The 13,262-nt window shown below is 43.6% G+C and overlaps 1 protein-coding gene across 7 annotated transcripts in view; it reads left to right on the forward strand.

Annotated features, from left to right (window-relative positions):
- Window positions 1–13,262, forward strand: part of RECK (reversion inducing cysteine rich protein with kazal motifs) — an 84,799-nt gene that overhangs the window by 44,818 nt on the left and 26,719 nt on the right. For 4 of the 7 annotated variants that reach the window (XM_056117211.1, XM_056117213.1, XM_056117214.1 and 1 more), the window contains 4 exons: window positions 3,575–3,772; window positions 5,489–5,756; window positions 10,070–10,249; window positions 12,653–12,865. In XM_056117211.1, coding sequence (XP_055973186.1) covers window positions 3,575–3,772; window positions 5,489–5,756; window positions 10,070–10,249; window positions 12,653–12,865 — 859 coding nt within the window. Of the gene's footprint in view, window positions 1–917; window positions 952–3,574; window positions 3,773–5,488; window positions 5,757–10,069; window positions 10,250–12,652; window positions 12,866–13,262 lie in introns of all 7 variants that reach the window. The other 3 variants (XM_056117208.1, XM_056117209.1, XM_056117210.1) reach the window with 2 other exon arrangements.

The raw sequence follows: 13,262 nt of genomic DNA on the forward strand, positions 1-13,262 counted from the left end.
CTAGAAAGAGGAAGGCAGTAAGACTGCTGTTCAGCCCCTCAGAACAGGCTGGAAAGTTGGTGACAGATTCCTTTCTAATATTGGACCAGAGAGATCGTACAGCGGGAAGGGCTTTTGCATTGCCGGCGGCTGACGCAGTTTCAATCCCTGGCATCCCATATGGTCCCTTGAGTTATGCCAGGACTGATCTCTGAGCACAGAGCCAGAAATAAGCACTGAACACAGCTGGGTGTGGTCCCCCCCAAAATAGGCAGGGGGAAGGGGTGGGAAGAAGTGTACCTGTCTAGGAAGCTGGTTGCAGAGTGGAAAGGAACCTGGTGACATTGCTGGAGGGAAGTTGAAACAAGTTCTGGGATTGGAGTGGAACATTGTATGCCTGAAACCCGATTATAAGTAACTTTGTAAATCATGATGCTTTAATAAAAAAGAATTAAATGAATCTTGGATTTCTGTCTTTTGCTCCCAGCCTCAAGTTTTGCAATCTAGGGTAAGACTAGGGAATGTGGACAGCTATGGTGCATGAACATGTTTAAGAATTATTAGAGATGATGCCTTTGGTCCTTTCATAGAAAATGTATATTTTCCTAAATATTTTGCATTGAATTCTTTCCTGGTAGCTTATTTTTTAATATTCCACAACAAACTGAGATTCATTATAGGCTGACACTCATTGATATATGTAAACTTGGTTCCATAATCTTGATCTGCTCTAGCAGGTCAACTTATGGCTCTGGCCTTCCCAATATGTGTTAGGAGACACTTTCCCTTTCCACTGTATGTCACTTCATAGTTTCTTTGTTTTAAGATTTAGCTTTCAAGAGCAATGAAATCATTTGATATCCTGATTTCTATGTAATCATGAAGTGGAATAAAAGTCAGCTTGCTGGATGGTTAATTTGTTTTTCTTTAATTTACAGAACGCTCTTTTCAGTTGCATTAGCAGAAATGAATGTAAGTATGTTATCCATGATTATACAAGCTGTCCAGAGAGCAAAACACGGTTTCTAGAATGTGACTTAGCTTTTATAAATATGGCTCCAAGCCTGGCCTTAGGAAGCGGCTGATCGGGAAACCCCTGAGTCACTGAGAGCATGTGCACTGTCAAGTCTGTGAGGCTCTTTGTGTTCAGACCACATATAGGTCTCAACAGTCCCCATGGCCTGCTGGCATTTACACAGCAGGTCACACATGCGGGATGTGGAAGGTGAGGGAGCCCTGCTTGAATAAACACAGTGAGGTGGAAGCGGTCCCTGCTGTGAGCTGCCTCTTCACTCACTTGACCTCATGCCTGCTCACTCTGGGCCAGGCAGACGCACAGCTGTGAGGACAGTCTAGACGTGGGGCCTTGGGGACAGTGTCCCTGATGAAATCCTCCGAAAGGAAGAAGGGAACCCCACCAGCGGTGTGCCCAGAAGATGTGGGTCCTGGGCTCAGCCTGGGAGGGAAGGGTGAGAGCCCTCAGGAGGAAAAGACACAGAGGGGTGACAGGCGTTTCCCTCAGCTGTGCAGCCAGGCGTGTCAAAGAAGCATTGACTGTTGGTGCTTTCTCCCCTCCCCTCTCTATTTGGGGTTCGACCTCGTGTTCCCCAGTTACGGGCATGCAAGTTTCCATTCACCCACACTGGGGAGGGAGTCCCACGTAACATCCTCACCCTGTTCTTCTTCACTGCTTCTGTCTTCCACATAGTCCCCCCCACACACACACACACACAACATAGCCTCCTGGGGGAGACCCTCAATTGTGGGTATTAATTAAATCAGACTTTGTGATGAAAACAATTCAGCAGAGAGCACAATTACCTTTGGTGGGAATTACAAATCAGAAGCAGGTGACACAATATGTAGCAAAAGGTTCCGGGCTCAGGACATTGAAGTTAGTCCTGCTCTAGCTCAGCCCTGATATAGTTTCCAGCCGGAGCAACAGTGCAGCAGGTGTGTGTTTGCTTTACACGTGGGCTGACCTGGCTTCTGTTTCCAGCACCACACACAATCACCCCAAGTCCCGCCAAGAGTGATCCCTGACCACAGAGCCAGTCAGAATAAATTTGAAATATTAATAATGTGCATATGATTCTGTCATTTCTGGAAGTCACCTAGATTCCCTGCTCACTCCCTGGTGTGTGGATGAAATTCACCATAGCCTGATTCTGGTTCCTCCGTGCCATCTCTCCTTATTGCCAGGGACCCTGTCCTGGCCACACCCTCCCGGTTCCCGTGGGCCTCCTACAGATCTCTGCCCTCCTCTGAGTGTTTCTTGTTCTCCAGTATAGGTCCCACATCTATACCACCCCTGTCATTAACTCTGCCCATTCGCCTCACATGATAGCCTCCCTTGACTTTTTTTTGTCTTGAATGTGAATTTTTATTGTGGGATCTAGACAGGCAAGTTAGCATAATTCATATTACGTAACTTGCATAGCAATATTTTGCCTGTTAGAATGTTAGAAAGACCCTTGCAGGAGGGCTTTTGTTTGTTTTTTTGTGGTTGCTTGGACTCAGGTTTCTTACTTGTGTGTTCAGAAACGGACTTTTCACTTCTATTTTGCTCCTTTGTAGTACTAGAGCACGTTGACTTTTTGTCTTTGAAACTCTTCATTTTCCATTTCTTTACACCATTGATTTGCTGTGGGTCTCTTTGTTCATTCAACTGATAACTCTTCCTGATGCCTTATGAAGTTTACAGCAATTAATAAAGCAGACAATTCCCTGCTTTTATGCCTCCCTTGCTTTTTAAAGAGACATCAAGACCAGAATTGTGTTTCTTTCCAGGGTATTTTTTCTTTTTTTACTTTGCAGTATTGAAGCATCCAGAGCAATAGTAAGGTGAAGACTTAATTCAGACATATTCTCAGAAATGGTCAAGTGTATTATTATTATCATCATCATCACCATCATTATTTTACTGATCCTATTTCATGTATGAAACCAAATGCAAGGCACTTGGGATTTGGGTTTTTATTTGTTTTGTTTTGCTTTGCTTGTAAATTGCTACAAATTTACCAGAGAAATGAGCTGTTCAAGGGCTCCCCACAGAGGCACAGTGATCATTCTGGGAGAGAGCTCTGTTGTAGGAGACTGTCCTGTGTTTTGTGGGGCATTTAACAGCATTTGCCCCCAGCACTCGATCCCAGCCGTCTTTCCCAAGTCATGCTGAGTGGCAGAAACCCTGCTCCATGCTTCCCAATTCATCCCTGGGGATAGAACTTCTGCTGAGAACTGCTGGCCTGAGTCTTGAAGTGGCAGCTAAATGTTCCCATGGCTTTTCCCCCAGTGGTGTTAATTTTTTATTTTTGCTTCTTTTGGTGGGGGGGTTACATCGGGTGATGCTTAGGGGTTACTCTTGGCTCTGCAGTGCTAGGCGGATCGAGTGGGATGCCAGGGTTAGTTTCGTGCAAGGCAAATGCCCTACCCACTGTAACTACTACTCCAGCCCCTGGTGTTGATTTTAAATGCTCAGCTTCTAAATAAAGAATACTTTGTTTCTCAAATTCAAGAAGACAGGGATGCATCACTGTTGTGCTGGTCTCGCACTCACATGGGCCGTTCCCATTTCTGTGTCCTCTTCTCTGCACAGTGGGCTCCGTGTGCTGCAGCTACGCGGGCCATCACACCAACTGTCACGAGTACTGCCAGGCCATCTTCCGAACAGACTCCTCCCCCGGACCATCTCAGATCAAAGCTGTGGAGAACTACTGTGCCTCAATTAGCCCACAGCTCATCCACTGTGTGAACAATTACACCCAGTCTTACCCAATGAGGAACCCAACAGATAGTAAGTTGAACAACCGTACTATTCTTATTTCTCTCAACGATGGATGAAAAACACAGTGATAATCAATAAAAATGTAAGCAGTCCTTGGAGAGCTCTTCAGTCTGCGTCATTTAGGACATCACCAGACTTCCCTGGTGTGTAGATGACTCAGCTTGGATGTTGCTGTCACAGCTGTCATGTGCCAAGAGAGATGGACTTGTTGAGGGAGCGATGCTTTCTGTTCTGAGAGCAGAAGAATTCACGGGTATAGAGACTGTTGGGATGTGGGCTGTATGACTATGAACAGATCAAATAATCATACCTTTTGATTTAGAAATTCCCCTTCTCAGAATTAGTGCTGCAAGAAAATTTACAAAGATGTATTTGTGCATAGAAACAACATTTACTCCATTCATGTACTAAAGAAAATAGAAATAACCCAAATCTCTGAGGATAGTATTGATTTAAGTAAATCATGCCTAGATAATAGTAACAGTATGTAACCAATATTTTTTTAAAAATTTATGTAGATGTGATAAAATAAAGCAAGTTATTAGGCTAAAACTATAGGATGATAAGGGGCTTCTCCTGCCATGGTGCCCAAGATTGATCATAAGCCTCCTACATGGAAAACTTGGTCTCAGCTCACTGAACTATCTCTCTGCCCCCTGCACTTATTTTAAAGGCAAATCCGCCTTGACTGACATGTAGGCCATACAGAGGGGCTGCTAGAGCTCAGAATGCCACAGCAAGAAAAAAGAGTCACAAGCAGAGATGCCTGAAAGCTTCCTGCCGAATCAAAGACAGGGCCAGGGATGTGGCTTCACGGTGTGTGCAGGCCTCAAGTGTGGGAATCCCCAGCCTGAATCCCCAACACCACAGAAAGTAAAGTCAAAGACACCTGGGAGAAAAGTTTCCAATAAACCTTTCTGAATTTTCATCTGCTTGAAAATTCTCTTTCAATTTCTATAGAAAACTTAAGGCAAAAGTAAATTAATATCTTATCCATCTTTTGCTATTGTATTATTTAAATTTTGACTTAGATTACTTATACTAATATATGAAGGCTTTCTATTGCAGAATGTAATGAAATCTGGTGTTTTTGATTATTAAATTTGGTCAGTTTTAATGGGACAGAGTGATGGTACAACGGATTGGATGCTTGCCTTGCACGCAACCAACCTGGGTTCTATCCCTGGCATCCCAGGTCCCCAAAGCACTGCCAGGAGTGATTCCTGAGCACAGAGCCAGAAGTAACCCCTGAGCATTCAAAAGTGTATTCCCCCATAAAACAAATTAAAAAATAAAATTGGTCAACCAATGGTAAATTAAGTAAAATTTGATTCTTAACAAATGGAAAATACAATTAGTCATCTCTCTATGTTAAGAGCACATATTCCTTTATGCAGTCTTTTTTAGCATGAACTAATATCTGTTGTCCCGTACTTTTTTTTTTTTATTTACCTAGGGACAGTACTTTTTTTGTTTACCTAGATGGTACCAGACTGGGGACAGTAGTGGTTTCTGATGCTACAAGGCTTGTCCACCTTCAGCTCCTTGCCTCTGAGCTACACTGTTAGTTGCAAAGTAACAGAGAAACAGCTGGTAGAGCCTATGTGCAGTGTCTGTCGACAGCTGACTCTGATATAATAGTTTTCCACACACACTCTGTGATGTTCTGAGCAATGCATGACCTGTGATCTGCCTGTTAAAGCTCCTTATATTCCGGACATGTAGGTTTATATTGCTGTGACAGAGCCGAAGACCATGCCTGCCAAACTGCCTGCAAGCGAATTCTGATGTCCAAGAAAACCGAGATGGAGATTGTTGATGGCCTCATCGAGGGTTGCAAGAACCAGCCCTTGCCTCAGGATCCTCTTTGGCAGTGTTTCCTTGAAAGCTCACAGTCTGTTCACCCTGGAGTTACCTTACACCCACCTCCCTCTACTGGCCTGGATGGGGCTAAATTGCATTGTTGTTCTAAAGCAAACACTTCAACTTGTAGGTCAGTATCTCATTTTCCATTGGTAATGCCAAAAAAAAAAAATAGTATTGTAGTTACACTGCAAATCTGGCAATTGTGCGTAATATTCTTGCACTGTATAGACTTCAAAGTTCGAGAGGTACAAAATATTTTATGTTTTCAACCATTACATATTTCTTTAGTATTACTTGAGGTTTAGAAGACTGTTATTAGCAGGACAGTAAACATTTTAAGATACTGGGGCCTGGAGAGACGATAGTACAGCAGTAAGGTGCCTGCCGTGCATGCAGCCAACCTGGGTTTGATCCCTGAACACCCCTGTGGTTCTCCTGAGTCCCTCTGGGAGTGATCCCTGAGCACACAGCCCTGACCCAAATATCACCTGGTGTGGCCTAAAATTAAAAATTAATGATCATGCAAAATGGAGTCTGTCTTCAAGGAGATCATTCAATAAGATACTTGATCTGACATCTTAGATATAATCTCTTTGTTAAATTGTGAAACTTTGAACTTAACACTAGATTGCACATGTACCCAAGTTAGATGCTGTATTGCCATTATTTGGGTAATAAATTTATTTATTTTTATTTTTTTGATTTTTGAGTCATACCTAGCGATGCACAGGGGTTACTTCTGGCTCATGCACTCAGGAATTACTCCTGGCAGTGCTCGGGGGACCATGTGGGATGCTGGGAAACGAACCCAGGTTGGCCCCTTCAAGGCCAATGCCCTACCCACTGTGCTATCACTCCAGCCCCAATAAATTTATTTTTTAGGAATAAAAACTTGACAATGCAATGGATCTGAGGAAACAATGTAGATATGAGAGTAAATATAGATGAGTAATGTTCAGGTAGATCACAGGTGAAATTTACAATTTGTTCAATAGAGATAGTTTGGGTAGAAGGAGCCACATATTAATAGATGATCTGGAAATCAGTATCGCATACTAGTATTAAAACAATATTTCCCATAGTATCTCAATTGGATTATACCTTTACCCCTGCCCCCAAAAAGGTGCCTAGAATAGCTTCTCAGACTTTACCAAAGATAGGAAATATCTGGAAAATATCCAATGTAATTGAACTGAAGACTTTCAAGAAAAAATGCCGTTGATTTGTATGAAGGAAATTGAATTTCAAAATTCTATTATTTACGGGTGGGATGCTGAGAACTTCTTTGACTGTCTGCAGAAGAGTTGATGTCCTAAAGCCACAGGAGATTATGAAGTCTGTGTCACTCCAGAGTAGCCTTAGGAAGAAATACTCTCTTACCTTCACCTGAGGTTTTATAGTTTGCTGCTTACACTCTTAATCACTTAATCACTTAACTTCCCGTTAGTCGTCGATTTGCTCGCGCGGGCGCCAGTAACGTCTCCATTTGTCCCTGTTGCGTGCTAGTGTAGCCCAATGGCATCTGTTCACTCTGGGAACATGAAGAGCCTCAAACCGATCATTCATGATCTTGACGAAGAAGTCTGACCATCTGGTAGGTGTGCAGCCACGTGGTCTTTTGACATCCCATGGAATCCAGTCGGTAACAGCTCTAGTCCAGTGGTCGTCTTTAAATCTAATTACGTGACCAGCCCATCTGATTTTTGACACCTTGGCAAATGAGACAGCGTCCCTGATTCTTGATCGTCGACAGATGTCGGAACTCCGGATTCTTTCTCTCATTTGAGTGAAACGTGATATTCCAAGCATATCTCTTTCAATTCTTCTTTGGGAGACCTGAATAGCATTCTCATCCTGTTTGCGTAGGGCCCAGGTCTCTGAGGCATATGTTAATGCAGGAAGAACAGTGGAATCAAAGAGATGTGCCCGGAGCAGGAGGTTCTTCATCCTCTTAGCTATTTCTTCGACGTTCTTGAAGGCGTTCCAAGCCGCTCTCTTCCTCCTGCGCAGCTCGGGTGCCAGGTCATTTGTCATGTTGACTTCTTGACCTAGGTATACATAGCTGTTGCATTCGGAGATGGTCGTTCCATTGAGAGCTAATGGGGCATCAGGAACGAGGCTGTTTCTCATAAACATTGTCTTCGTAAGATTCAGCTGTAGTCCTACCTTTCCACACTCATGGTCAAAGTCGGCCAGCATTTGTGCCGCTTGGCTGATGTTTGGTGTTATTAAAACAATATCATCAGCAAAGCGGAGGTGGTGTAGTTGCCGACCATCTATCTTCACTCCCATTCCTTCCCATTCCAGTCATCGCATGATGTTCTCGAGGGTGGCACTGAAGAGTTTTGGTGAAATGGTATCACCCTGCCGAACCCCTCTCTTGACATCAATGATCACTTCTTTGTAGAATGGTGAGACCCTGGTAGTGAATCCGCAATACAGCTCACGGAGGATCTTGATGTATTGGGCTTGAATGCCCTGATTGGCTAGGGCTTCAATGACCGCTTCCGTCTCAACAGAATCAAAGGCCTTCTTTAAATCAATGAACGTTAAGCAGAGCGGCATCTTGAACTCCCGAGAAACCTCAATGAGCTTGGTTATTGTGTGGATATGGTCGATGGTGCTGAATCCTTTGCAGAACCCTGCTTGCTCGCATGGTTGTCCTTCATCTAGTGTTCTGCCAATCCTATTTAGGATGACTCGAGTGAACGACTTGTAGATGACAGACAATAGGCAGATCGAGCGATAGTTGCCAATGTCATAGATGTCTCCCTTCTTGAACAGTAGTACGGTCCTGCTGGTTTTCCATTGGGACGGAACCTTGCATTCAGACAGGTAGCGAGTGAAGAGCCGAGCCAGTGTATTGATGAGTACTGATGGCAGGTTCTTCAGGTGTTCGGGTCTGACCTTGTCTGGGCCGGGTGCTTACACTCAGTCTCATTTCAGCCTCATATGAAATGGCTGGTATCATCTTATGATTTGTATTGATTTGTAAAACTCATTTATATATAGAAAATTAACTCTGGAATGTTTTTTAAAATATGTCAGAGAGCATAGAGAGAAAGAATTGCTTTTCTAATGGAAGTACCTGCTATAACTTTATCTCCAACCTCGTCCCCCTGATGCATAATTTCAATCAAAAGCAGGGACTTGTCGCTTTGATTTTTCCACAGCACATCCAGTGTCTTTCACATTGGTAAAAGAATGAACAGGCTTGTAAAAATAAAAATACCTCTTCATGGGGCTGGAGCTGTAGTACAGTGGGTAGGGTACTTGCCTTGCAAGCAGCCAACCTGGGTTCAATCCCTGACACCACGTATGGTGCCCCAAACTCTACCAGGAATGATCCCTGAGCACAGAGCCAAGAGTAAGCCCTGAGCACCACTGAGTGTGGCCCCAAAACAAAAATATCCATCCTTAGGGTAACAATGAGACTCCAATATATTTGGGGCAAAAAATTTTACTTGGAAAAATGGTTTTAAAATTTCATATCGTGAATATGTATTACATTTATATATAAAAATTAGATTAACGAGTACAGTATGTGAAAGTACTTTAGAAGTAGTACGGATAGTAGTTTAGCTATACTTGCTTAAGTTGCATTTTGTTTTGTTTCGGGTATTTGTTTGGTTGGTTGCTTTTGGTTTGGGTGCCACACCTGACGGTGCTCAGGGCTTACTCTTGGCTCTGTGCCCAGGGATCTCTCATGTGGGGCTCGGTGGACCATATGGGGTTCCAGGGATCGAACTCAGGTTGCACACATGCAAGGTAAATGCCCTATCCATTGTTCTATTGCTCCAGCCTCGCTTAAGTTGCTTTGTAGTCATCAAGTACTAAAAATAACAATGTTCTTTATTAACTGTAATAGAACTTAGAAGCTTTGAAATCTTCACAAGATTTGATATGTAGTTTGTCTTGATATAGCTTAAGGAATATTTTGGGATAGTTTTTCAGGGAGAAACTAGTGAAGTCAAGTCTATAAAGTGGTTTGAGGACAAATGTTGGTTTTACCATTGGTGATTAGAACATGAATATAGTGGTATATATCTTCATGAGGACAAAACCATATGCTTAACCTGACTTTAAGTAAAAGAGGTCAGAAATACAGGGCGAAGTAATTATGCCAAGAGTAATGATCTGAAAATATGTAATTAAACATTGAACATTAAATAATCATTAAACATTAAATATGTCATTAAACACTAAGTTACATACTGACCTTTCAAACAACTGTGGTCCCAAGGAAAGAGAAAAGAGGGGTGACTCTTTCTCATAGTAAAGAGCACTTTTTCTTGGCTCTGTATTATAGGAGCCAGATCTCATTTCTTTATTTTTCCCCCCTTGTTCTGAAGTATAGTTCACAGAGTTCAGGTTTTCTACAATGTGGATAGTTTTTCATATGGATCATCCCTACTTATATATTTGTTCTTTTTGTTTCAGAGAACTGTGCACTAAACTTTATAGCATGAGCTGGGGCAGTACCCAGAGTTGGCAGGAGTTTGATCGCTTCTGTGAATATAATCCCATGGAAGTGGCCATGCTGACCTGTTTAGCAGATGTTCGAGAACCTTGCCAGTTGGGCTGTAGAAACCTTACTTACTGTACTAATTTTAACAACAGGTAGGAACCCATGGAATTGTTATACACGGAATAGAAATGTTTTATCATGTGACTCTGATCTTGTTCTTGGTAAATTCAAATGACATAGTGTTTCTTTATGACTTGGTCTCTAAGTGCCATTTTCCATCCAGTGAATTACCTAATGAGAAAGGAAAACACAGCAGCCAAGCCCTTCAGAACTAGAGACTCTTTTAGCTCCTAGATTAAAAAACCCTTCCTGCCTTCAGTCTACCATTTTCCCCAGCTTCTTCCTACCACACAACCAGAGGGGGCAGAGTTTCCCATCGTTCACATCCAGTCATCCCAGTGCCGTCCTGTGGGCAGTTTACTCTGAAGGGTCTTCAGGATGGCTGGGGGTACTCACCGTGAGTCCCCTGTTCCACACAAGAAACATTTTTTTGCTGAATCAATCCAAATAGCTGGGAGTTTTTGTTGTTTTGGTCTTGGCTTCGCTGCCATACTAAATAGTGCTCATGAGCTGCTCCCTTCTGCTCCCAGTGTGGGGCTCAGGGGGTTCTCCTGGGATTGTTCAGGGAGTTGTGCAGTGCCAAGGGTCGAACCCAGGACTCCTGCATACACACACGCAGTCCAGGCCACAAGCCATCTCCCCAACCTTTACTCTGTCATGTGCAATAAGAAACATGAGGAACCAGGAACAAAGCCATGGACTGAAGAAACAGTAAATAAGGCAGTGAAATAGCTTCCAGAGCCATAAAGAACCTCTCATTAAAGGAGCCTGGGAGGAAACTTCTACAGAAGAGATGGTTTTAGGAGCTGCAGTCTGGGAGTCAAGGACAAAGGCATAAGGATGCTTTATACCAGCCAGAAAGAAGTTCAGTGGCGGCTCACCTCCAGCTGACATGCATCCTCTTGAATGTATTCAGATTAGTGGGTGGTGGGAAATATGGGTGGTGGGAAATGTACACTGGTGAAGGAATGGGTGTTGGCAAAAAAAGGTGGGGGGGGGAAGTATTCAGATTAGGGACAGGAGGAGAGAAAGCGTGGGAACTGGGCTAAAGGATTTGCATGTGTGCTCAGACTCCATCCCTTGCTCTGTCTGGTCCCCAGGCACCAAGCACCAAGCTGGGAGTAGCCCATACTTCCAGGCCTGGCCCCAATAAACAAAGAGTTTTTATGTGGCAAGTATGGGCATCCTGCTGGGTAGAGAAGATAGGAGAACTGAAGCACTGAGGCTAAATAGGAATGAAGTGCCTGAAAATTGCAAACTGCATAGTTGGGTCTGGTACCTCTGAGGGTCTTGTACTCAGAGGAGACACTACTTAAACCCAAGAGGGCAGCAGTGGCAGTATCCTGCTCATCTGAAGAATGTCGCAATCCAATAAGTGTACTATTTTAAAGAGAAGTTTTTTAGGGACAGGAGAATAGTTTTTCTAGGGATAGTACAAGCTTAAAGCATTTGCCTTGCATCTGGCTGACCCTGGCTCAGATCCCTGGTACTCCATCTGGTCCCCTGAGCACCACCAAGGATCACTGCTGAGCACAGAGCCAGGAATAGCCCCTGAGCACTACTGGGTATTCTCAAAAAGTTTGAGAACCAGGGGGCTGGAGTGATAGCACAGCAGGTAGGGCATTTGCCTTGCATGCAGCTGACCCGGGTTCGATTCCCAGTATCCCATATGGTCCCCCGAGCACCGCCAGGAGTAATTCCTGAGTGTAAAGCCAGGAGTTACCCCTGTGCATCGTCGGGTGTGACCCAAAAAGCAAAAAAAAAAGTTTGAGAACCATTTGGGAAAACAAATTGTGACCTATTTATTAATGGAATCCTATTCAACCACAAAAAAATGGTTTATATGCACAGCAACATGCATGGGTGAGTCTCAAAGTATCATTCAGCTGAAAACTCCAGACCCCAGGGAGTACATGTAGTGTGGCTCCATTGATATTAATTCCTACAACAGGCAACATTAAGCTCTGAGTGTGTACATAGGAATGGTGGTGACCAGGGAGAATCAGCAGCAAGAACATTAACTGGGCACACAGGGGAACTGCCTCGGATGACAGAAATTCTTCTTTATCAGTTTGGACCTGCCTGCATAGATAGATGCATTTATCAAGGCTAAAATGGATTTAGCCTTTTGTTTTTATGAATTGTCCCTCTAATTTAATCTAGATATGATGGTCCTATTCAGAGCTTGTTGAAGTTCTATTTTAAATGCTCAAAAAAAAATTGTACTTGTAAGGAAAAAAAAAACCTACGACATGCGATCAGTGTCTTGACTTTCACTAAGACCTCCACTGACGCTTTGTTCTTGGAGGCCTTTGATAAGTGTCTTCTTTATGGATATCAACTTTCCCTGGTGCGTGAGTAGGTAAAGATCTTCCCCATTGCTTTTCTCTAGAAAAATAATCGCCTCGACTCCACCTGGCCTTTTGTCTCTCCAGGCCAACAGAGCTTTTCAGGAGTTGTAATGCCCAGTCAGACCAAGGAGCTATGAATGACATGAAGTTGTGGGGCAAAGGAAGCATCAAGATGCCGTTTATCAGCATTCCTGTTCTTGACATTAAAAAGTGCCAGCCAGAAATGTGGAAGGCAATCGCCTGTTCCCTGCAGATCAAGCCGTGCCATAGTAAATCCCGGGGAAATATTATCTGCAAGTAAGTTTCTTTCATCATCATGACTCTCTGCTGTGGGATCCAGATCCCCCGGGATCTCCACCCACAGTATACCTTTAGGTTTTTCTCTTCCCACCTCTTCCCTTGGCCATCATTCCCACTTTTGCGATCCTTTCCCACTTTTTCTTCCTCTCGTTAAAATACTCTTACTGCCCCATCACCATTTGCCCCTGGCCTATTGTTGGCCCTACAGAGAGTCAGGGGATCAATTTGGAGACATGTGTCATTAGACTTCTTGATCCTTGTGCAAATAAAGTCTACGGATGCAAATCTAGGCAGGGTGAGCTGCTTCTCACCGAGCCTTGTCACTGAGCTCAGTGCTTCTCACCGAGCCTGGTCACCATTGCTTGTTGAATGCATCACTGACCAACATGTTAAG

The sequence above is a fragment of the Sorex fumeus genome, unplaced genomic scaffold (genome assembly GCF_029834395.1).
Source record: "Sorex fumeus unplaced genomic scaffold, SorFum_2.1 ptg000034l, whole genome shotgun sequence".
NCBI classification, from domain to species: domain Eukaryota; kingdom Metazoa; phylum Chordata; class Mammalia; order Eulipotyphla; family Soricidae; genus Sorex; species Sorex fumeus.